The sequence below is a fragment of the Abramis brama genome (assembly GCF_963993115.1).
Source record: "Abramis brama genome assembly, chromosome: 4".
NCBI classification, from domain to species: domain Eukaryota; kingdom Metazoa; phylum Chordata; class Actinopteri; order Cypriniformes; family Leuciscidae; genus Abramis; species Abramis brama.
Genome location: NC_139966.1, coordinates 32129805 through 32156597, shown reverse-complemented (window position 1 = coordinate 32156597; position 26793 = coordinate 32129805). Strand labels below are relative to the sequence as shown.

Genomic DNA, 26793 nt, shown 5'->3' with positions numbered 1-26793 from the left:
CGATCGAATAGTGGAAACATAAAAACATACTCCGTCATTTAGTTTATACAGGACATCATTCAAACTGCAAAGTGTTTAAGTTACTGTTAATTAAAATTTGAAGGAAAACAAATATATGAATCTGTAATGTAGCAAATTCATTTTCAATTCATTCAGGTACTATTACCAAACATATCTCAAGGTCTTTTTGTCTTTTTATTAATTTAATTAATAAACTAATTATATAAAACTTATGTCCGTGCACTACAAATAAACTGGTTCTATTTATTAATAAAACTTATTTAAAAAAATGCAAGGCTTAAGTAATTTATTTTCCTTTGGTGGGACAGCCTGAGACATGCACAAGCCTTCTTCATTTCTGTTTTGCTTTTCCCTCCATTGTACCGAACTCGTACCGAACCGTGATGTATGAACCGAGGTATTTACATTTACATTTAGTCATTTAGCAGACGCTTTTATCCAAAGCGACTTACAAATTAGGACTAGATTAAGTGAGTCATCATGAAGAGGCAAAAACAAAAACAACGCAAGAAGTGCTCAAGATACGAAGTTCAGGCATTATTCAGAGTAGCATAGGCCTGATAAGTGAGGTTTTAGAGGGAAAGGGGAGTTTTTTTTTTTTTTTTTTTTTTTTTTCATGCGGTTAAGTGCTCACAGAAGAGATGGGTTTTCATCTGTCTTTTGAAGGTTGTCAGGGATTCTGCATTCCGGATGAGGGTGGGGAGAGCGTTCCACCAGCATGGAACTGTGAATGAGAATGTTCTGGAAAGTGATTTTGTGGCTCTCTGTGATGGAACCACGAGACGTCGCTCGTTGACCGATCGTAGGCTTCTGGTAGGGATGTAGGCTCGTAGTAGTGAGTGAAAGTAGGAGGGAGCTGAGCCTGTGATAGATCTGTAAGCGAGCGTCAATGCCTTGAACTTGATGCGAGCAGCGAGAGGTAGCCAGTGCAGAGAGATGAACAGAGGAGTGACGTGGGCCCTCTTAGGCTCGTTGAAGACAAGACGAGCTGCAGCATTCTGGATCATCTGTAGAGGTTTGGTTGCACATGATGGAAGTCCAGCCAGAAGACCATTGCAGTAGTCAAGCCTAGAAATGACCAGGGCCTGGACGAGAAGTTGTGTTGCATGCTCAGTTAGGAAAGGCCTGATCTTCCTGATGTTGTGCAGTGCAAACCTGCATGATCGAGCTGTCTTTGAAATGTGATCTGTGAAGGTCAGCTGGTCAAGCGTTACTCCAAGATTTCTGACCGACCTTGATGGGGTGATTGATGATGAATCTAGCTGGATAGTGAAGTCGTGCTGTGGCGGGGAGGACGAGAAGCTCAGTCTTTGCCAGGTTGAGCTGCAGGTGATGTTCCTTCATCCATGTCGAGATGTCCGCCAGACAGCTTGAGACCCGTGCAGCTACTGTGGGATCATCTGGTTGAAATGAGAGGAAGAGCTGTGTGTCATCAGCATAGCAGTGGTAGGAGAAGCCGTGTGCTTGTATGATGTGTCCCAGTGATGTGGTGTAGATGGAGAAGAGGAGGGGACCAAGAACTGAACCCTGGGGAACACCTGTGGTCAGTTGATGAGTTCTGGATACCCCGCCTCTCCATGCGACCCTGAAGGACCTACCTGTGAGATAGGACTCAAACCAGTGGAGTGAAGTTCCTGTGATGCCCAGTGATGAGAGGCTGGACAGAAGGATCTGATGATTCACAGTGTCGAAGGCAGCAGACAGATCCAGGAGAATGAGGACTGAAGATTTGGAAGCAGCTTTTGCGATCCGTAGGGCTTCTGTGACCGACAGTAATGCAGTCTCAGTTGAGTGCCCTTTCTTGAAGCCAGATTGGTTGACATCTAGCTGGTTGTTTAGAGACAAGAAGGATGTTACTTGGTTGAAAACAGCTCTTTCAAGTGTTTTCGCAATGAATGGTAGGAGAGAGATAGGTCTGTAATTCTCTACAAATGATGTGTTTAGTGTTGGTTTTTTTAGCAGTGGTTTAGCAGCGGTTTAGTATGAACCGAACCGTGACTTCTGTGTACCGTTTTGGTCTGGGTCATACAATTCTGTGTTATATAGCTGACCTGACCCCCCCATCACAGTCAGGAACGATAATGTGGCCCCCAGAGAAAAAAGTTTGGTGACCCCTGCATTAGTGTTAAAGTGACATCAGCCTAATATTCCTGCTGCAGTTTTTAATCTTAATCAAACTACAAAAGACAAAGAAATTTCTCCTTTCTCTTCAATTAATAAAATTTTTGTAACTTCAGTGAAGATTATTTGCAGTGTTATTTTACATTTGATTACTTTATTCAGTTTCTGAACCTGAGAACTAGCCTACTGTTGAACTACCTGAAAAACCTTAAAACCACTGATTATTATATTTGTATATTTGTTCTATTGTATTTATTTGTGTTATTGCTTAGTTAGCATACATTATTTGTTCTTTTTTATTAATGACTGTTAACTTATCTTTAATAATCTTAGGATTCTAATCAAATTTAGGTTACATAGTAGTTTTAGCTGTGGTATCGAATTTGGAATCGAGAATTGTTCAATTTCACTGGTATCTAAAATTGTGGGTGTCGTAACCTTATTACATGGGTCAAAAACAACAACGACAAAAACAATATTTTATTCATTTATTGCTTTTTTTGTGGTGGGGCCAGAAAAATAATAATAATTGAATTCATTGAGTCAAATCGAGAATTTATTCAAATTGAAATCTTGTGAATCTAATTGAATTGGGACACCTGTATCGATACCCAGCCCTAAATTTGTATAATTTGTGTTCTAGTGTTATTTTTTATTTTTTGGCTAAACAGGTAATTTAAGTATGTTAAAGGCAGGGTAGGCAATTTCAGAGATGCTAGCAATTAGGGCTGGGTGATATGACCAAAATCTCATATCACGAAATAAGTCATCTCATATCCCGATAACGATATATATCACAATATAGTACATTTTCTTTAAATTCAATCAATTAATAGTTTATATATATTTACCACATGGAAAATACTTTATTTTAGTATATATAAACTAAAAGAATAGTTGAGATATATATATATATATATATATATATATATATATATATTAAGTATATACTCAAAAATGTACTCATTCATATGTGATTATTTTTCTCCCTTTATTTAGAACTTCTGGACAAATGTTTGATTAAGAATGTAGAAATATAAAACATGAATGATATGTAAAACAGTTTTCAAAAACAAATGATTACAGGCCCAACATAAAATATTGATATATAAAATACCAAATGTAAACATTGTACTTTCAAGTTTAAAATGTAGGTGCAATCAGGGCTCTGAACCTGTTCAATGAACGAAAACAAACTAAATATATTTTGTCAGGAACATAACCAGAAACGAAAACAAAATCAAATTTAATCGTTCTGAACAGACACACTTATTTGAAATGGCCATTAACATTATTTTATCTTAAATATTATGTTATTGTTAAATATTTTAATTTGTCAGACAACCAATTATGAATTCAAATAGTACATACTGTGCAAATGTGATATTAACGCATAGCCAATATCAATGTGAGTGAAATGCCCGCGTTCATGTCACTAAATGTCAAACGATTAGGCCTACATTTCAGTGAAAATGAATAGCAGGTAATATACAACTTTTTGTTTGTTGAAACCAAACAGGCAGGATAGTGTAGAACATTGATTCACACAATGTCACATCACGCACTTACAGCACTTCTGTAAATGGAGGAAACATATTCAAATTAAATATATCAAACTAATATATAGGCCTATACGCAAAATATATGCTATTTCACTTAAATAACTACAGATTAACAAAATGAAAGGAAAAATTTTGCTGACCTTGGTTCATGCGACGGGGTCCAAAGTTCACGGAAAGGAAACTCGAGACAGCAGAAAACGGCATCGTGCTTGTTTTCTGTTTTTTACAAAAGCTTTACAGTTTTTAATAATTTTTTGCTTCTATCCGTATGACCATAAATTACGGAGTAACAGGTTCCTCAGAAGGACAAAAATTCCTGTGATCGCGCCAACGCCTCACACGTGCACACGTTCTAGCATTGCTAACTTGACATTAGGGTTGGGCCGATAGACGATACCATTGTCCATCGCGATGGCTGACAGACATGATGTTGAGCTGGCATCACGACCCCCCCCCCCCCATGTTTCCATGGTGACGTGTCATGCTTGGCACGTGATTCACCACAGCCAAAATAGCGCGGTATGACAGATGTAGCGCTTTTATTTCTAAATATTAACAAACTTGCCTACCATGTCATCATCTATCTTCTATTCCGATTCTCAAATACGTGTAAGTGAGTTTGTTTTGCCATTTAAAACCTTTATAAATTATCTTGATCTGTAAGGATAGATGGGCGCCGTCACAGTTTGAATCTGTCAGTTATGTCACGTCACTGTACATTCGCTCCTTAGTGGTCAGCTGCTGCAGAACGTGCCAAAATCGAAATTGCTGAAAAGATGTAGAGGAAAATATCTAGTGGAAAATGTCAAATCACATAAAACAGTGAAATCGCCTTGAAACTCTGATCTCCGCACTTGAGACGGTGACGTGAGCTCCACTGGTAGTGGGAAGTTCGGATCATTTTCCCTCCTATTGGTTGTCGCTCGTGAAATTCGCTTCTCATTTGCATAAAGTTGAAATGTCTGAACTTTTGTTGTGTATTTCGCGTCACTTGACACATCCACATTCTGATGCCAACAGTCACTGTTTCTTGTGTCGCTGCGTGATGCTGGCGGTGTGAACGCGGCTTAATGTCTCAAAGCACTTAACATTACAATAATTTGGACCTAATTCACTGATTGGACGTTTTTGGTCCTGAGACTTCAACTGAAGATGTACATGTTTTAAAATTTACACAATCAAAATGTATTGATTGCTATTAGGATGTGAAGAGAGGTTCAACCAGAATAACAAATAAGTGTTTATTGAAAAAATTGCCTACTTTAACTCTTACACTGACACTTCCTTACCAGTGCATTGATTGAACTAGAGCTGATTGAGACGCACCCAGAGATTTAGTTTGGATTTATTTTCCTTTGTTAATTATCCTCATTATTCTATTATCTTTAACAGGACAGAGTGTCCAAACACACAGAAAAACTCCCGGTGAAGCAACTGAGATCCACGTGACACAAGATGGCGTTGATTAAAGAGGAGAGTGAAGAAATGAAGATTGAAGAAGTATTCAGTTTGAAACAAGAAGATACTAAGGAACAAATAGGTTGGTTTCATACTCAAAACTGAACTCAGTAATTTAAAATGTCGATGTCTACAGAAATGAATGATATTTTTCAAAGAATGTCCTATTTAAAGCAGTTTTATTTGACATGTAGTGGGTCACTCTTGAGCAGTAGGGGTGGGAATCTCTTGGCACTTCAGAATTCGATTATGATTCAGAAGGGTGCGATGATAAAATGATTATTGATAAATATTTTTTTTCTATACAGGATTTCTTCTTTTCTGACTGTGACATTAGGGTGAATCTTTCTTTAGTAACCTCACGATTAGGGCTGGGACGGTTACCGCATTACCGCAATACCGCAGTCACGTGACGCCTACCGCGGGTCTGAGCTCGTCACCGTCATCACCACAAAAAAAAAAGAAAAAAAAGAAAATAATAAACACTGGCCTTCATGTGTTCACGTTGTGTCTAATGACATGGATTCATTGATTCTAATGACATGGATTGTGTCTAATAACATTGTGGGCCCTATCTTGCACCCAGCGCAATTGACTTTGTACACCGACGCATGTATCATTCCTATTTTGCACCCGTGCAAAGCGCGCTTTTCCCTCCACAGAAGCACGTCGCTAAACTAGGGAATGAACTTGCGCTCCCTGGGCGGTTCAGCGCAAAAAAGGAGGCGTGTTCCGGCGCAAACGTTCCTTCATGCTATTTTGCAGGTTTAGAAAACAATTGCGCCACTAACCAGGAAAAAATAGTTTAAAGTCAGTGGCGCGTTGCGCATGTTATTCATATGCTATTTTAAGAGCGCATGCTTGGCCATAATCAATGTAGCGTGTGCACAACGCGCATACACTTTGATTCTCTCATCTACACAGAAGCAGCAGTTTTCATTTTTGCAAATCATACATTATTATGATAGATAGATAGATAGATAGATAATTTATTATAAAAGCATACATCTAGCTTACACATTTACCCAAATTATCATACGCCTTTTTAATCGAAGTTAATTTGGGTGGGTTTCTCCATCCCCAACGTCCCTGACGAGAGCGTTGCTCTCCTTGGCTGTGAACCGCTCCTGGCGCGCGTCTGGCAAATCCGCCGTTATAATAGGAATCCGCTTTAGAACAAAGCGCGTCTGCTCTTAAAGGGAATGTGAGATGACGCTCTGATTGGTTTATTTCACGTTACGCCCAAACCACACCTATGAATAATGAAGCTACTTCAGACCAACCCATTTTAGATTTGCGCCTGGCGCAAGAGTCATTTATCCCGCTGGGAAAATAGCAACAGCGCCAAGACCCGCCCACAAAGTTACTTGCGCTTTGCGCTTTGACACTTGCGTTTCAGATCGTTAAAATAGGGCCCTGTGTCTTGCATGGATTCAAGGTTTTCTAAACAAACTTATCAAAAGATGGAGCAAATCCGACCTTTCGCAAGTTCGCAAGTTGTTCCATGACACATAATAACATTCCATTCGTAGGCTATTGACTATAACCCCTTATTTACACTCTGTGGCGCGTTACGGCTGCGACGCGGCTACCGGAGCTGATCGCGCCCACTCTAGTCAATGCTTGTGTTTACAACAGCCACGACGCGGCGCGTTTCAGAAGTGTCTCTCCGCGCCGCTTCGCTAAAGATAGGCGCCTAGTCTATTTTCGACGGATGCCGCGTCCAAGCCGCACCGTAAATAAATAAAAAGTAAAAGCAGGACCTCAGCTTTTAATTGCAACTGCTTATTTAACAATTCTCTCACGTGAAGACCGCTTTTGTCAACCCTCGCGGAGTCGCGGCAAGTGCACACTCACAGCACCAGAGAGTAATCTTGACGGCACTTGCAAGAAAATGGATAAGTAGGCTACATAATCAAATTCACAAATATTACACCATTTAAACATTATTAAAAATTCATAGGCTACTGAGTTAATAAAACAATATTTGTCAAAGAATACACTTCTTGTTTCCATTTGTTTAATTTCAAGATCTGAGGTGAATTATCCATTGTTGCTTTTACAGCTACAAAGCTGGAGCACTAAACGATATTCAAAGTCACATTGCATGCTTTTAACATTAAATAAAGCACATAAACACTACCTGAGATTATCATTGCCACACTTTGTTTGTTGTTCCAGCCGCAACGTCGCAGAAAAAAACTGGGGGAGGGTGGGAAGGGGGGTTGAGGTTTAAAGCGGTTTACCGCAATACCGCGGGAATTTCTTGCTTTTCAACCGCGGTAAGAAAAAATCCATACCGTCCCAGCCCTACTCACGATCCGTTTCGATTCAGTGAGTCATGATCTGATTCCAAAACGATTCTTGATCTACATATTTTTTTATTATTAATTAGGTTACAGACTTTAGAACTTAAATTTATTTGTAAACATTTTTTTAAAAATAATTATTTGTACATAATAATTTTAGTGACAATTTAATTACTTGTCTAATTATAAATGGGCCTACTTTTTACATACCTGCAAACTTGTCGCTTTTCGGCGACAATCGCCGTTTTCTTGGTCAATTGGGTCATTTACGTGAATCGCGTAGAACCGGAGAGTTTCTCACAGTAACTGCCATGCAGGCCAGAATTGCGAAACATTATTGGATAATTCTTATAATTGACATTTTTCTGGGCCAATCGGAATCTTAGCACTTTTTCTCTTGGCCAATTGGAATCTTAGCACTTGCGTCAGAATCTTGAAGCACACAGTGTCAACTGAGGCTGAGCTCGCCATTGGATGAGACGCCTGGCTACCGTGCGAGTCTAATGGAAACTCACGCATGAATTTTCCTGCATTGAACTTGTTTTAGCGCCCACCAAAGTGATTTTTTGTCCCGCCAAAGTCTTATTTGATCGGTGAGTAATGTAGATGAACGGCTGCGTTTTGTGACAGGGCGCATGTTTAACTGAAAGAACGAGCAGAGAGAGAGAGAGAGAGAGAGAGAGCCGGTCGCGCGCGCGCACTCTCTGTGTAAACGACTTAACCGTCTCCAAACTAGGTGCTGTGTTGCTCTCTCTCCCTCGCACATATTAATCAAAATAAATCGACACGGTGGTAAAAGGTCGAAAGACCAAAGTTTCATGTGGAGCATTCTGAGATTTTATTTTTTTTTTTTTTTTTTCTGAATTACCGCTGGGTGTGAATTGTGCTAAATAAGTTTCCTTATCTTCTCTGAAAAGCGTTCCGGACATTCAGCTGACATAAACAACACTTTAATTAAACGAAATAAAACTATACAGTGATGAAATGTTTTCTATGTTGACACAAATCTTGGATGTCAGTGTCCTAACTGCTGGGATAATCGCACAACGCGCACGACACGTCCAATTCGCGAACTAATGACTCCTTTGAACCGATTCATTTTAATGAATGGTTAAAATAACTGATCTTTCCAACAGTGAACTCAGGAGACGTCTGAATCGATGTAACTAATCAGTAACACTTTACAATAAGGTTATATTTATTACATAAATTATATAAAAAAGTACAGTTTGCTAACTCAAGCTTAAACTTTCTGTCACCTTTTTTAGTCTGAGGAGCTTGCAGGTCTGTTTTTAAGATAATTTAAGTTTTAATCAAATTGTGGAAGAATTTTCAGCTAACAATATAGCTTCAAAACATGCAAGCAAATATGACATACAAGCAAGTAAATAATAAAGAGGAACAAAGAAACATTACAAGCAATAAACGAAGAGTTCTTTCAATATCTAACGCAACTCTCTACAATGCAAGTAAATCGCTCGCATATGCGACTAAATTTTCACTGGGCAACTAAATAATGTCTATCATTACCCATTGTCTAATAAATTCTTACATTTTACTCGCCAGTGTGTGTGTTATGCCTCGTTTCCACTGAGCAGTATGGTACGGTACGCATTTATTTGCGTTTCCACTATCAAAAGTTGTGAATGGTACCAAAATGCCGAACCGTACCGTACCACTTTTTAGGTACCCTTCCATTGGGGTACCTAGCACAGTGGAACGGTACTAAAAGGTGGAGCTAGACTCACTGCAGGACGTTGATTGGTTGACAGAGAATCGTCACTTGCGCGTGCTACAAGGGGAATGACAACATAAGAAGCGCCATTTTTGAATATACAGTTTAATATAATACTACTGTTACTGTATCACGAAATGTAATTTTAAGAGTTTTTCAGGCGAGAATGTAGTTGTTTAAAGCTCAAATCTGTGATTTATTTATAAAGATGATTTTTTTTCCCCGGTTGTGAGATCCATGCGTTCAGCGGGGCTCGGCGCTCATGTTTCCCGGCTGGATGAGCCTTTCCTCGGCTAGTCTTCTGACGTTCGTCGCTGACTCCGACGGTAGTGGTTAAACATGAGATATAATTCGTCTTGTGTAGACCTAACGGGCGATCTTTGCTCTCGTGAATATATAATGAGTATAATATATTTGTATTTAACTTTACTTGTAATGTTAGACTAGAGTGCTGCATTTGGATATTTGACTGAATTGTTTGCTTTATTTCTTATTGTATAGCTTCTTGTACCTTTTACTTAAACTTTTATATAGGCTATTATTGATAAAACTCAAATTTTACAAAAAGAAATATGGTTTCTTGTCATTTTTTTATTACAAGATTATCACTGATGTTTATTGCAACATTTGTACAAACGCATATATTGCCTGGAATATGTTTAATTTTTTTTTTTATTTAAACGAAAAGAGGTAACGTTAGGGTTGTGTTTTAAATTTCGTTTTGTTATAAATAGAATAACGTATAACGTGCAGTGAATAATCAATATGCATTGCGCATGAACCACATTTGTGTCCCTATAATGTTTAATTTATTTAAATGAAAACGAAAAGAGGCAGAGTGGTGTTTTATAACATTTCGTTTTATTGTTGCTTAAAATGTATATACAGAGTAAGTTAACAGAGATAACCGGAGTAGCAGAGCGAGCTGAGTGACGCTTTTAAGAACGCGCTGTACCATTTGCATGTAGGAGTCGCACATGGCAAGTACAAACTTTGCGTACTTGATATTGAGAAAAGCCTAATGTCAGCGCTTGTCTTCTTGTGACAAACATGTCGAGGAGCAAGAACAAGATCTGCTGCATGTCATCCATTGTAGTTTACTATGTTCTTCTTCGCGCGAAAATGACGTCGATCGAAACACCACGCCTATCAAGTAAGGGTACTGTTGGCAGTGGAAACGCTAGCCAGATCATGGTTAACAGACCCGAACCGTACCGTACTGTCCCGTACCGTACCGTACTGCTCAGTGGAAACGAGGCATTAGATGCCAAGTATAAGTTCAGCATAGATAGGCCTATATTTTCACTCACAGAACTCTGACTGAGCGCTTCAGGGTTTCACTCTCTGTCATGCGATCTGTACTATTTAAATTCAGCTCAATGGATGCGCAGGGTATTTGATGTACCGTAAAGTCTAGTGTGAAGGCACACGACTCGCTGTCGCTTTGCTGAGAGCGCTGTTTCTCTCACACACATGCAAAGAGAGAGAGCAAGAGTCATGCATACCACGCAGAATTGGCGCGCTACATGTTAATGATATTCTTTGTTGGATTTTCCTGTCCAGTTCATTTGAGATCATTCTGCTTTTAAGTACAAGGAGAAGATATGCAGGTTTCTCTGGGAGTGGGGGGAACTAATACGCAAATGGCAATCTCATTGGCTGGAGCTCATCCCAGTTTTGATTTCAGCGAATCAGTTTGAGCGAATGATTAATATTCATGAACCCAGCAGCTTATCAATCCTTAGTGTGCTGTATATTGTTACTGGTAGAAAAATTAGTCGTAGTATATTTTAATAATTGGCGCTTTTCCACTACACAGTACCAGCTCGCCTCGGCTCGGCTCGACTCGGCTCTGTTTGGTTTTCCACTGTGTAAAAGTTGTACCTGTACCTGCTTCCAGGTACTTTTTTTCGTACCACCTCCGGCGAGGTTCTAAGCATACTGTCTATGGTTCTAAGCGGGCTGAGGCGATACTAAAATGTGACGTGAAAACACGGCAGACTGCTGATTGGTCAGAGAGAATCGTCACTATTCACTGCGTCATCATTGCACGCGCCAGACGGAGTATCCTGAATAAAAAACAGCAAAAACAAAAACATCCAAAAACAGCATACACTCGATTTCCTCCATTGTCCTGTGTGTGTGGGTAGCGGGTGTGTCTCGCGCGTCTCGCGTAAAAGATTAAGTCACTGCAGTTTCCTGCGGCGTCGCTATGACGACCAGGTACTATTGTGGAGGTACTATCTGCAATGGAAAACGGAGCGAAAAGCGAGCCGAGCTGAGTCGAGGCGAGTCGAGTCAAGTTGAGCTGGTACTGGTAATGGAAAAGCGCCAAATGATTACTATTAGATTCATAATAGAATGACCAACAATATCTTAAGCACCAGTTTAGTTTAAGTTCAGTTTAAATGACAAATATGCATTCATACATGCTTATCAAGTTTTTGTTGTAATTATTAAAGTTCTATCTAGAGGTCAACCGATATGGGTTTTTCTCTAGCCGGTGCCGATATTTAGAAATCGAGACAGCCGATGGCCAATTTATGGCCGATTTTCCTTTTTTCCCCCTTCATCTCATAAAATCTAACAGTTAATAAGAAATGATACAGAAAATTGCTTAAATTAAACATTTATTGAACAACACAAGCCTCTCCAATCAGTGCACTTGTATAAAAAAAAAAAAATGTATAGAAGGATTCAACAGCGCTATGTTTACAACGCAACGTATCTTTACGTTTTCTTTCATTTTAATTGTGCAACATTATCTGAATGAGGTCATTGTCAGCGATACCAGTTTAAACCAGTAGTGAAATCTAAATGAAGAGCTAAAGTTATACTGCCAGAGGAATAATCTGAATACACTACAAATTTTATTTTTAATGTTCCATGTTTTTATTATTTCAGAATGTTTATTATAATCTTCCATTTCTGTCTACAATTGGGTAGAGTGGGGGAAAACGTAGGCGTAAGCAGGGCTCAACATTAACACTGGTCCGGGCCAAGTAAAAGTGAATTTTACTTGCCGACAGGACAATTAGACTGATTAAAACATCAATAACAAAAAATAACTTGGGAATCACCATAACGCAAGAATTATTCTGCATTCATTTAGTATAAGTTTAGATTAGTGAATAATAATATAATGTACTGACAGTAACGTTGTGCTGTTGAGGCTAAATAGGATAGGATGGCTTCAGGGTGAGTAGATCATAGGCTAATTTAAATTTTTGGGTGAACTATCCCTCTAAAGCTACAAAAGTTCTTTAGTCAATAGCAGAGAGTAATTTTCTCTGTCACCTTTGTTCTTTGATTAAAATGAATGACAGACAGTTTAATCCTTTAATAAGGGTTAATTTTTTTTTTTTTATAATTTATGCAGTGCAGACTGTTTGATAACTATTCAATTTCTGTATATTTATAAAGGGCACAGGTAAATAAGACTTTTAATATGGGTTTATGTGAGGATTGCTTGAAGTTTACTGAACTATTTTTTTGAAGCCTAATAAATGTAAAAAATAAATAAAAAAGTGATAGCTTGCAATACACTGTAAATATTGAATGGCTATAATTAACATTTAAATTGGGGGGTGAAAATCAATTTCATTGAGACATCAGTACCTGTATTAATATCAGTAATATTGGCGTTCATTCATAAAATAAATGAATTAAAGGTGACATATTATGCCCCTTTTCACAAGATGTAATATAAATCGTTGGTGTCCCTAGAATTTGTCTGTCAAATTTCAGTTTAAAATACCACCCAGATCATTTATTATAGTTTGTCAAAGTTGCCACTTTTTGGGTGTGAGCAAAAACGTGCCGTTTTTGTATGTCCCTTTAAATGCAAATGAGCTGCTTTTCCCCGTCCCTGTTCAGAAGACGGTCGATTCTTTACACGAGCTTCGGATACTCCAGCAATAACAAATGCAAATTTCACTCATCTAAAATCTCAGAAATAACCAGTAGCGGAGTGTAGCCTTACAGAGAGACTCAGGAAGAGGTTGCAAATTTTAGACTGCAACTGGACGTTTCTGAATGGTTATTGGATACATTTTAGTTGTTGTGGAGTTACATTGATTCATGTCATCGACTTGCATGTACCATCATATTTAATTTTTTAAACAAGTTGACACTGTCACAGTTGTCTTATAAAGACCTCAGGGAACTTTTTTATGAATCCAAATAGTGTTCTGTGCTCATCTGTGCAGCCAACGACAGAACTGTTTTTATCTTCACATCAATAGCTGTAGTATCAGTGATACTGGCCTTCATTCATAAAAAGATGCCATTAAACGTAAAAGTATTTAAACTACTGTCTTTGTTTTCTCTACATTAATTTGTGAAATTATTATATTATAAAATATATGAACTTAATATAAACCTATAAAAACGTGTTTTTAATTGCGATTGTGATTAATCGAGTAAATTTTTTTTATCGATTGACAGCACTAATATATATACAAAATTATAAACGCAACACTTGTGTTTTTGCCCCCAATACTTTTTCTATGTACACAAAAGGCCTATTTCTCTTAAATATTGTTCACAAATCTGTCTGAAACTGTATTAAGGTGGGTGTACACGGTGCGATCTTTGCTGTTTTACGAGCTCGCAGATGATCGCATGGAAATCGGTGATGCTTGCATGGTTGCGGCTCGCAGCGTGTGAGAGGAATTACGAGCCGAGCCGAGCACGTTACGAGCACCTCTCGACCTCCCGATAATTTTTAAACCTGTTTAAAAAATTTGGGGAGTCGGCCCGATTTTCACCAGCGTATATGCTGTCCCCTATTGCCAAATCATACACAACCACGTCACAGGCTAGATCCATGGGGCTATACCTCAGTTGCAGCAACCACACAGCGTGCGCATACACTGTCACACACGCACACACACTCACTCACTCACTCACTCTTCTCTCTCTCTCTCACTCAAGTTTTTTTTGTTGAAAGGAATGGCTACTGTTCTCTGCTTTTCAACTCAAATCATTTGCACACACATTTCTGTCATTTTTCTATCTGAAGCTATAGTTGCCTGCAATATTGAAAGCTCCGGTACTGTTTAGCACAAAAGCTCACGTGATTGCCGCCAGCTCGAGATAAAATTCGTGCAGGACAATCGTGCCGTGTACCAGCTGCTTTGATGCGATTATCAGGTTAACCGACTCGTAAGGTGTGCAATATCTCACGACCTCCCGAGTGTCCGAACTCACACCGTGTATGCCCGCCTTTAGTGAGCACTTCTCCTTTGCCGAGATGATCCATCCACCTCACAGGTGTGGCATATCAAGATGCTGATTAGACAGCATGATTATTGCACAGGTGTGCCTTAGGCTGGCCACAATAAAAGGTCACTCTTTATATATCTTATATATATATATATTAGGGCTGTGAAAAGATTAATCGCATCCAAAATAAAAGTTTGTGTTTACATAATAAATGTGTGTGTACTGTGTATAATTATTTTGTATATATAAATACAAACACATGCATGTATTTAAGAAATATTTGCATGTATATACTGTATATATTTATATGTAATTTATATTATTTATAAATATAAATATTTTATATATAAATAACACATTTTTCTTAAATATATACATGCAAGTGTGTGTATTTATATATACAAATAATCATCATACACAGTACACACACATATGTAAACACATAAATGTGTTAAAATATTTGGATGAGATTAATCGCGATTAATCTTTTCACAGCCCTAATATATATATATATATATATATATATATATATATATATATATATATATTCTATTAGGGGGTTGTAAGGCTCTGTTTCCACCTGGTATTAAGATGCATTTTGGTCGATCAGATCACAAGTGGACGGCGATAAATACAGGTGTAAACAGGGTCTAAAATGTTTTGAGCTTGTCCACTTTTGACCACTTCCAGAGGTAGTTGAAAACAAATTAGACCGGATTGCTTTCATTGTGTAGACGCTCATATCATAAGCGTAAAAACAGCCACAAAATAACACCTTCTCTCCACCTACTGACCTAATGTGTAAACATTGTGGGAAACGGGCTAACCAGACAAGATTTAAACTTTGACGTCTGAGGACCCAACAAACAAACCAAGCACAATGTTCTAGTACAATTCCTGATTTCTAACACAGTCACAGCGTTTGCTGTGGTCTTGTGGCTGTCAGAGCTGAATCGAAAGCTGATGCTCTCTGTATGTTTTTTCGTCGTCTCTTGGCATGTTTATATGTAAATTGCGCAAACTTATTTTGTCCATTAGATCGAAAGATCTGAAAAAAACCCTACATAGACCCTCCCCTAGAAGAAATTCCAACAGAAGTGGTTGAAAGTGGACAAAAGAGACGAATTAAGACACCAGGTGTAAAACAAGTATGTGTCGTCCTCGTCTACTTGTGATCCAATCGACCCTAACGCATCTTAACCCCTTTGTTCAAAGATTGCAGACGGCCCCAGATTATTGTTGTTCAACATTTACTGCACTTTAAAACATCACACTCTTTCTTGTTTGTATCATGAGAAAGATTAAAGACTCCAGCTTCAATGTTTGACAACTGTTTATGATAAAACTGGGTTGCAGTGATTTATGTCAGGAGTGCAAAAAAATCAACCTGTAATGTTTGATATTTTGAATAGAATATCACAGGCATATGAATTCACTCACTTGTGTTGCGGTTTGTGTTTACATAGATGCACTAGATCAATGGTTCTCAAACTTTTTCGGTGTGTGGCCCCCTTTTGTGTATGGTGCATCACTTTGGTGATGCACCCTACCGCAGTGTTAAAAGGCCAGCCATCAACAGTGTTGCTGAAATTAAGCTTTTAATTTGATTCAAACTTTAAAAGTGCATTAAAATAACTAAAAAACAATGGGCAAAGTCATGAACATGGAAATCAATAGAAATTGCATGAAATTTTGGAAGTAAGCCCAGTTTAATTATATTTCCCCACAAAGACAAATGTTTCATCATATATCACGCTCTGCGCTTTTATATGACTGTGGGACATGAGTAGAACAGAACCACCCTCTTGTCTAATATCTCTGTGTTTTCTTCCAATGTTCCAAAGCAATGAACACTGATTGTAAAAGGTCAGAATAGTGAATTTTAGCTTCCACATGCAAGATATGAATAGCTAGCTGATGCTGCACTGCTGAAAAAAACAAAACTGATATACAAATAAATGACCTGCCTTATACCCTGTCCAACAAGCACAAACTGTGTAAAAATTTAATTGGATGTGAGATAAAGACTGAAACCAACGAGATGGCGTTTTTCTCCTTTGCCATAGTAAAGGATGTGAATACAGGGATTAAAAGTGAACAAAAGAAAGTAACCCTCCGAAAGGAAATGTGAGTGACGATGTGGGAAAAAGACACAAGAGATTCCATGTCCAGAGGAACAGGCTAATTCATGGAATAGGTTATTGTTTAATTTGTGGAAAATCGCAAAACAGAATAAACCGACATATGACTTAATTATATTTTATGGGTTCTGGCGTACCGCTCTCATTCGGCACGTAACCAAATGCCTCTCAGAACGTCACAAAATCCGACGGCGCTGCTTGGATGTTTTAAATAATTCGACCACCCTATTTTGAAAAATAAACTTTGAAAGTGGGCTCTTTTGTTTGTGAGAGTCTAATGTATACGATCGTATACAGTTTTACAACATAAACTGTCCTCAGATTACATAATGTCTTGAAGACTGATAATGGAGAGCAGATCGTTCAGGTGAAATCTGACGTAACAATGGAAAATATATCAATATTTTATGAATTTAACGCTTTTGTGGACAAAGTGCTGTTGGATGTTTTTCAACGGACGCTTGTCATGGACATTTTTCCCAAGTGTGACTGATTGGATTCTTCCTGCTATTTCATAACAAAGGTATGAAGTACCATTTTGATTTTGCATGTTGTCATTTGCACTCCTGATACAAATTACAATATTACTGTTGCTGGGGCATCTATATCGTAAAACAGACAACATAAATTGACTAAACCCTAAATTATGTATTTGATGTCTGAATTTATCATTATTAAAAGGTTTAGACAGTATTCTATATAGTAAATGTAAACCATGGTAAATAAAGTGATGTCAAGAGCGAGGTCGGGACAATGAGCGTCAAGAGGTTAAATTTGATTTTAGTGGTCAAACCTAGTTGACAACTAAGTTGGGAACCTGACAACTAAGTTGGGAGCCCTGATTTCCACTCTGCCACATCAACTACACCACTTGTGGATGGAGTTGCCATTCCATGGGCCTCAGCCCCTGCCTCGATGGGATATTTTCCCCAAGATGTCCCTGAATGCTGTCAAAAAGAGAAATATGGTATATGTCCAGAGTAGGATCTGCTGCACCTGTCTGAAAAGAGGATGCAATCACCTTGGTTATATATGGTAGCCTCTCAACTGGTCGAGAAACTGATGCAGTGCCAGATATACTGTCCTCAATCTAAGGGCAGTTTATGTGCCATTAGATATGAGGACCCCTCCAATAAACCTTGAACTGGGCAGCCATCAAGAGAGGCATTTGTCATTAGAGATTATTAAAAACAAGCCCCTAGAGCTGAACCTGAATGGAATGAAGACCTCTGCGCATACCCATTATAACTCGGGACAAGACTTGACCAAAAGGAAGAACTCAATATTATTAAACTTCACCCAGGAAAGCGAACCTGAGAAACTTCCTGTGCTCTGGCTGAATCTCAATGTGAAAACAGGCATCCTTTAGATCTATTGTCACAAACCAATCCTCAGATTGAATTTGTGAGCTTGAGCATTAGCATCTTGATTCTGTATGTCCTCAGAGTATAAGGCAAGTATAATATTGGACACATCCCCCTGTCCTTTATGAGTACTATTAATTTAGCAGAGGGATCATTTTTTTAGATAGGATCGATCTGCTCATGGCCCTGAAACAACACATTGGCAGGGAACCCCTGAACAAGCTGGGCGGATCAATCACTGAGTACTTCAACTTCCCAAAACACCACTGGTAGCGGGATAACCAGGAGCACCCTTTGAAGCTGTTGCAGAGCATCTGGCACCGTTTTGGTGTAGCCAGACCCCACACAAAAAGGTTTGCCGTCAGAGAAGAGATTACTGTCCTTAGATCGAACTTCACCTTGGATGGCTGAGCTTGCATTCGCTGCCCAGCCCCTCAATCTCTTTGAGGAGGATCTCAGTCAGCCACGCTCGCTTTCTGTTCCTCCTGCAGCTGGTTGAGCTGGTTGCCGGCTCTAACCAGGATTAACTTCTTAGTTCACTTGGCCTCTTGGTATCTGTCGACGACTGCATTTACTGCGTTGCCAAACAGACCAGAAAGCAAAATCGGAGCGTCACAGAGAAATGCCTTGTCTTTCTCTTTGATACCAGGTAAATTGAGCCACAGGTGGTGCTCTGTGGCAACCATCGCATCCATAAAATGGCCAATGGCCCGGGCTGTCAGCTTTGTGGCCTGGCAGAGATCTAAAACCACCTCCTGGTTTAATCCCTTGCCATAATTTAGGTTTCCAGTTCTTTTAGCAAGTCATCATGGTTTGCCTGTAAAACTCCCATTGTGTGCAGGGATGTGCATATGACTTTCCCACAAAATTTGATGTCACTCGACCATGCTTAGTGGGCAAGGCGGTTTTGTGGCCTAATATTGAGCACTGTGGCATTCCATACTTTCCATGTTTGATGAGATGGCTTCTGTAATTAGACCCGCCTTTAAACCACCCGTCCCTCACGGACTGCGTGACATTACAATAAGGTCTTTTTTTCTGCGACTAACCAAATAATAACTTTATGGTCGACTGAGCCTAGTCTAGTCTTCTAACGTTTAGTCGACAATTAGGGGCAGCCCTAGTATATATAGCATACATGTTGGTTTTGATGCTTTATATGTTTTTAACTATTTGGATATCTTGCTTTGTGCCATTAAACTGTTGTTAACTTGTATTTGTCTTTTTTCACCTTAGACCTGATGGTGCTCAATAAAATGGAAGAGAAGGATCATTATGAGAAACTTGATTTCATGACTGGAAAAAAGTCTACACAGATTGAAAAGACATCACGAAAAAGCTACACAGCTAAAAAGAGAGGAATTAAAAAGTTTTTCACCTGCCAACAGTGTGGAAAGAGTTTTGATCAGTGTGGAAACCTTAAAGTCCATATGAGAATTCACAAAGGAGAGAAACCTTACTCCTGCAAACAATGTGGGAACAGTTTTAATGAAACAGGAAACCTTAATGTTCACATGAGAATTCACACTGGAGAGAAGCCTTACACCTGTCAACAATGTGGAAAGAGTTTCACTCAAAAAGGAAACTTTACAAAGCACATGAGAATTCACACTGGAGACAACCTTTTCAACTGCCAACAGTGTGGAAAGAGTTTCAGTGAAAAGGGAAACCTTAAAAAACACATGATAATTCACACTGGAGAGAGCTCATTCACATGCCAACAGTGTGGGAAGAGTTTCACTCAAAATGGAAACCTTAAAAAGCACATGAGAATTCACACCGGAGAGAAGCCTTATACCTGCAGACTCTGTGGGAAGAGCTTCACATGGGAACTAGGCCTTAGGTATCACATGCACATTCACACTGGAAAAAAGCCATTCACATGTGGTCAGTGTGGAAAGAGTTTCACACGTAAAGGGACCCTTGAGACCCACATGAGAATTCACACTGGAGAGAAGCCTTTCAAATGTGGTCAGTGTGGAAAAAGTTTCAGATGTAAAGAAAATCTTAATCAGCACATGAGGATTCACTCAAGATAGAACTGATTTATATGTCATGAGTGCGGAAGTAGTTTCAGAGACATAAATCGCTTTAAGAATCATGTAATTACTCACACTGGAGAGAAGCCTTTCATGTGGAAAGAGTTTTACAAATAAAGGAAAGCTTAAAACTCGCATGAAACTTCACTTTGGAAAGAGGCCTTTCACATGTCTTCAGCGAGAGAAAAGTTTCACCTCTGAAAGAGACATGAAACGTCATTTGCAAATTCCTTCTGGAGGAAAGAAATGTAATTGTTATAAGCGGTTTTTTTTTTACATTACACTTACAGATACAGTGCATCCGGAAAGTATTCACAGCACTTCCCCTTTTCAAATGCATTAAATTAATTATTTTCCTTAAAATTCTACAAACAATACCGCATAATTACAAAGTTAAATAAGTTTGTTTTAAATCTTTTCAAATTTATTCAAACTAAAAAATGAAATAAATTATATTGTATTCTGAGTACACAAGAGTATTCACTGAGTATTCACAGGCTTTGCTCAACACTTTGTTGAAGCATCTTTGGCACCAAATTACAGCCTCAGGATTTTGAGTATGATGCTACAAGCTTGGCACACCTATTTTTGGGCAGTTTCTCCCATCCTTCTTTGCAGAACCTATCAAGCTCCATCAGGCTGGATGAGGAGCGTCGATGCACAGCCATTTTCAGATCTCTCCAGAGATGTTTAATCGGTTTCAAGTCTGGGCTCTGGCTGGGCCACACAAGGACATTCACAGAGTTGTCCCGTAGCCACTCCTTTGTTATCTTGGCTGTGTGCTTAGGGTCGTTGTCCTGTTGGAAGATGAACCGTCACCCCAGTCTGAGGTCCAGAGCGCTGTGGAGCAGGTTTTCATCAAGGATGTCTCTGTACATTGCTGCATACATTGCTGACTCGTCTCGCAGTTCCTGTCGCATGAGCGGTGCCTGGTTTCTTCCAGACATGACGTTTGACATTCAGGCCAAAGAGTTATATGCTATATGCTATATAAATAAAATTTGCTTGCTTGCCATCTTTGTTTCATCAGACCAGAGAATTTAGTTTCTCATGGTCAGAGTCCTTCAGGTGCCTTTTGGCAAACTCTAGATGGGCTGTCATGTGCTTTTTACTGAGTGGCCAGACAGGCGGAGTGCTGCAGAGATGGATCTTCTGGAAGGTTCTTGTCTCTACACAGAGAAACGATGGAGCTCTGTCAGAGTGACCATCGGGTTCCTGGTCACCTCTCTAAGGCTCTTTTCCCTCGAGTGCTCAGTTTGGCTGGGTGGCCAGCTCTAGGAAAAGTTCCAAACTTCTTCCATTTACGGATGATGGAGGCCACTGTGCTCATTGGGACCTTCAATGCTAATTCCAAATCTCTTTAGAGTATAAAACAAGAAATCCCACTGGGGAAAGTTCCTGCGGTGGAAATGCGGCTTAACTCTGGGATCTTTTTATGGGAAGTAGAGTAAAGGATATTCAAGAGACTGGGACCTTCAATGCTGCAGAAATTTTTCTGTGCCCTTCTCCAGATCTGTGCCTCTATACAATCCTGTCTCTGAGGTCTACAGACAATTCCTTGGACTTCATGGCTTGGTTTGTGCTCTGACATGCACTGATACCTTCAAATCAAAATATTAATTAAACTTCTGTTTTGCAGTGAAATGCTGGTACATAATGAAAAATTATAAATAAAAAGACAAACTGAATGAATCAGTGTAATGTTAATTTTTTTCATCTATAGTGAATGCATGCACAGGTAAACATAAATGGGTAATTCTGTGTCAACTCAACCAGAAATTGATATCTGATATATTGTTTGGGGGGTTTTTTTCTCATGGAAGTACTACATAAAAAATAATAAATGCCATGGATGAATATTTACTGCATAATTCACTGTTTTGTTGAGGGGGGAGGTTATGGAATCATTTTATTTTTACACAGTGACAGGCAAGTCGATTCATAAATGTATTATGTGCCAATTGTGATTGAACAATTGTGTTCAAAAATGGGAGAAAAACACTTTTACCCCTGGTTCCAAAGACGAGGCTTAAGCCTAGTCCCAAACTAAAATGTATGTCAGAGTCATTGTTTTGTCTCAAGATGCACACTAGTAATATTTTTTTTTCTAAGGCATGTTTGTAAAAGCTACTTAGATGTCCTAATTAAAGAGGCTACATGCAACTTTTTCCCCAAAATAAACGTAACAATAGCCTTTTTTTTTTTTTTACCATTTATGACTCAAACATCTCCTGATGAGCATACTGACACCTTGTCAGCTCACAGTGGGTGCACCTATAAGCCTGTATCCTATTTTTCCTATTTTCTGTCGGGTCGGATTTTTCGCACGCTGTCTGCGGATGTGACGTCAAGCGCGTTCATGTTAAACGTTTCAGATCACTCTGCCACCACCGCTAGTCAGCAAACAAACTTAGTTTCTCAAACAATATATGTATTTGACTTTTCTTACCTCTGTAAACATAATGTTGACTTCTTTGCAGCGGATGACTTGTGAAGTGTGCACGTACGAAAGCGAGCAGAAAGGAAGAGCAGTTCAGTTTTTTGGCCACAGGTGTCAGTCGCGAGTTTAAATTTCAGAAAATCGCATGTAGCCTCTTTAAACTATGGTCTAATCCTGGCTTAATCTATGGGTGCTTTCACACCTGAAAAGCTGTTTGTTTCGGGTCATTTAGGCATACGTGAACACGGTGAACATGCTTGGATCTGCACTGCCCCGATTGCAAATGAACTCTGGGGCAGTTCGCTCGAGGTGTGAAAGCAATCCGACCTAACGGACCAACAAATCAAATAGTATTAAAATCATAACTGGAAACGTGCTATATAAAAAGCAGTATGAATGTATTATATAATTTAACAGCGGGAATGACCGCTACATTCGTATAGTATTTGCATGAGTCTGGACCGGTACAATGTGTTGTGTTTTTACAGTACAGATTTTCAAAGCAGCTTTACAGAGATAACAGGAAAATAATGCAAAACATTTTGTTTCCAGAAGAAAATGGCGTCATAGTCCAGCTCAGGTAAGTTCAGTGATGGATCATTTTTGTAAAAAAAAAAGAAAGTTTAATTTAGTTTAAAAAGTTTAATTATGTGTATATATGTGACCCTGCCTGTGAAAACCCAGCTAAAGTAATTTTTTTGTGATTCAATGTTTTCTACATAAAATCATCCTACACAATGTAAAGAACATTCTGTGAAAATATAACCTTGATATCTTTAATATTGACTGAGTAGGGCCATGTCAAAGATTTTCTAAAATCCGGGCTCAGAAAATCATATTTTTGAAAAAATCCAATTTAAAAATAAGTTATTTGTTAAAACTGCAACATATTTGATCCATAGTTATCCTGCATATGTGTCTTATAACACATTAAAGCTGAGATTCTCCCCTTTTTAGTGATATATGACCAGGGCCGGCGCTAGCCATTTGGGTGCCCTAAGCACAAATGCTTGACGCCCCTGGACATGCATACACGCATAGGCGTAATTTGCGGGTAGGACATGTCCCCACCACTATTTTCTAAGGTCGATATATCTCGCGGCACGAATGTACCAATACAAACAAACAAAACATCTCCAGTTAACCAGCAGATCATTCATTTCATTCGTTTTTTAAATAAGAGGCGATCTAGCGCTGAAATGTGTTGTTTTTTTAAATCAACTGATCAAAGTGCTCGTTGCCGCTGCGATCAGTGGCGCGGATACTATGTTTGTTTCTGGCTCGCGCACAGCCTTCACTCAGACGCGCGCTTCAATCCGTTGTGGAGACTCTCTATTCGTTCCGGTGCCATTAGAAAACAAAAAGCACAAAAAAGTGTCCCTGCCTGATATACAACCATTGAAAAACATAATCGGTTTTGATGAGAAAAAAAAAAAAAAAACTATATGAGTGCGGATTAGAACTCAGAACCTCTGACACGCTTGGCAAAAATTCTACCCCTGGACCACTTAAATACACGCTTAACTTCGTCGGATCAACATATAATAGGTCTCATTGAACGACCACTTAAACCCAATCAATGTACTATCGATGGTAGTGTTATATCTGTTTTATCATCCTGCTGTCTTTTCTTTTTTCTTTTTTCCGTTCCGCCCCCGACTCTTGGTGCCTTTTCGACGCCATGTCTGAGGTCGGTGTCTGCCAAATTTTGACATTGATTGAGGCATAATCGAACAGACCACTGGGAGGTGGGGAGGGGGGGCACCAGAGGGAGACTGGCACAGTTGATTCACCTTTTTCTCGACTAATTTGGTCTAGGCCTATATTACTTTTGTATTGCTTTTGTATATTAACATGCTTTAGACATATTTTATTTGTTATTTATAGTAGCCTATTGTGATGATTTTTCACGACCCAGATTTTTTGGTGCCCCCCCAAGCACTTGGTGCCCTACGCGCAGTGCGTGATGTGCGTGTGCGGAGCGCCGGCCCTGTATATGACACACAGAGCCGCCTTAACCTAATGTTAGGCCCCGGGGCTGAGAGGTTTTGTAGGCCCCCCATCCCCTCGATTTATAGAGTCTCATTTTAAAAAAGTGTAATAGCCTATCTAGGTAATCTACATCACAAAATGCATTAGTTTCTTTCGAGACCTACAACAGTGAGTTTTTTTTATATTGTTTTTAATTTTAATATTGTTATTAACATATCACTGAGCACATAAACACAAGAAACTTTATTTAACAACCACACACTGCAACTAAATTTCAACTTTATGCAAATGAGAAGCGATTTTCGCGAGCAACAACCAATAGGAAAGAAGCCTTTCAGTGGAGCTCAGCTTCCGTCACCGTCTCGAGTGCAGTGCAGGCAAGACAGAAGAGTTCAAGGGCGATTTCACTTTTTTAAATGATTTGACTGTAACTAACCACAAACATGGATATAATAAAATGATGCATGGAAAAGAAACTTTCGACAGTCTCAGTGAGTTTAATTCATACATTTATAGTTCGAGTGTTGTAGTTTTATGATGCAAGTTTAGCACTGCTGCAGTTCATTTTACAGTTTCCCCTGCATTATGTTGACTATTAGGGACAAGAAAATTGATTATTTGTCAAATTCGGATGACGTTTTAGTAATTTATGACAGTATGAGTGAGTTTAATTTGTAGATTGATCGATCGTTAATATAGTAAATTATTTAATCCACTGAACACTGCTGTGTGGTAATATAAAGATACTCTCACAACAGCATACTGTTTCTTTTGAGCCTAATTCCTAGTCAAATAAAAATTATATAGTTGTATAATATCACTTGTAATGGTGTTTTGTATAGATGTGGCCAGACGAGCAGTCTCATTCGCGCCGCGGGACCTCTAGACGCGCATAAACGCGTCTTTGCATTGACTTAACATTGAAATCACTCGCGCCAGACGCTCTATTCGCGTTTGGTGTGAACGCACCATAACAATAACATTAGAGCGACAGCACTACCAACGCCCACAAGCGACTAGCGACAAAATCTGACAAGTTAAAACAATATGATCTTTTCAGCTCATCATGAACCTGAACATGGGAGGCCCCTGAACTTGGGAGGCCCCTGGGCTTCAGCCCAGGTAAGCCCGTGCATTAATGCGGCCTTGATGACACATCAGTGGAAAAAATCTTAAAGTTTTGTAAAACAGGTCTATTTATTATGATGTGCATGTAAAAAAGCATTTAAAAGCATAAAAACATTGAAACGAATGGGGGTACCACAAGAGCTTGATCGTAGCAACAATTACCATGTCAATTCAGTGGAATGATTTGTATAACTTTATTAGTAAAATGTAATATCAGTGAAATGTCAATAATATATCAATTAAATAACATAACATTTCTCATTCTCTGAAATTATCATTCTCTTACTGGCCCACGGTGTAACATTGAGTAAATCTGGAGTAATAAATAAATAAATAAATACAATTTCAAGGGATAGTTTACCCAAAAACTACAATTCTGTCATCATTTACTCACCCTGATGTTGTTCCAAACCTGTATGAGTTTCTTTCTTCTGCTGAACACAAAATAAGATATTTTAAAGAATGTTTGTAACCAGACAGTTGACAGCACCCATTGACTTACATAGGTGCCGCCAACTGTCTGGTTACAAACATTCTTTAAAATATCTTATTTTTTGTTAAACAGAAGCAAGAAACTTGTACAGGATTGGAATAACATGAGTATGAGTACGAGTAAATCATTTTTGGGTGAACTATCCCTTTAACAGGTCAGTCTCAAACTTTGTACACATTCTAAAATTGTCTAGATGCAAAATAAAATCCTGAGTGACAGCAACTCTCCCTCCTTGAAAAATAAATAACAGTTTTCCCCATTGAAATACTTGCAGTTGCAAGAGAAACTTGAAATACTTGCAGTTGCAAGAGATTTTCAGTTTCACATCTGGACTTCCAGCATTCGAAGCAAATTCTTCTTGCTGGTGTTCCCTCTTCATGTTCGCCAGACAAATAGCTTGGGGTTCAATCACCAAAACTGGCTTGTCCTCCTCATCATGTTGGTCACTGCCTGAAAAAGCAAAGATCATTTTTTTTTCAATTCAAAGCAAGATACCTAAAAACATGATTGCGTAACATGCAAGAATGGGAAGTGGGTTTAATTCCACATTTAAAATGGATAATGAAGCATTTTATATGAAAATATCAGAAAATATTTTTTCAGTTTAGTCAGACTGGATCTGATTAATTGAGGGGAGGGCATAGGAACAAGAAACAGCCTATAGGTGGTAAGCAGACTTCAATTCAGAGTGTAATGAAACAAATAAACATCATGCCATAAACGTAATTAATTTAAACTGACTCAATCCCAATCAACAAATGTAA

At 38.8% G+C, this 26793-nt stretch overlaps 1 protein-coding gene across 4 annotated transcripts in view; it reads left to right on the top strand.

Annotated features, from left to right (window-relative positions):
- The window catches only part of LOC311081775 (uncharacterized protein), an 88125-nt gene that overhangs the window by 55138 nt on the left and 6194 nt on the right, over positions 1-26793 (top strand). For 2 of the 4 annotated variants that reach the window (XM_084112409.1, XM_084112408.1), the window contains exon 2: positions 5097-5244. In XM_084112409.1, coding sequence (XP_083968535.1) covers positions 5160-5244 — 85 coding nt within the window. In that variant the 5' untranslated portion in view covers positions 5097-5159. Of the gene's footprint in view, positions 1-5096; positions 5245-19173; positions 21669-22849; positions 22997-26793 lie in introns of those variants that run through there. The other 2 variants (XM_084112412.1, XM_084112411.1) reach the window with 2 other exon arrangements.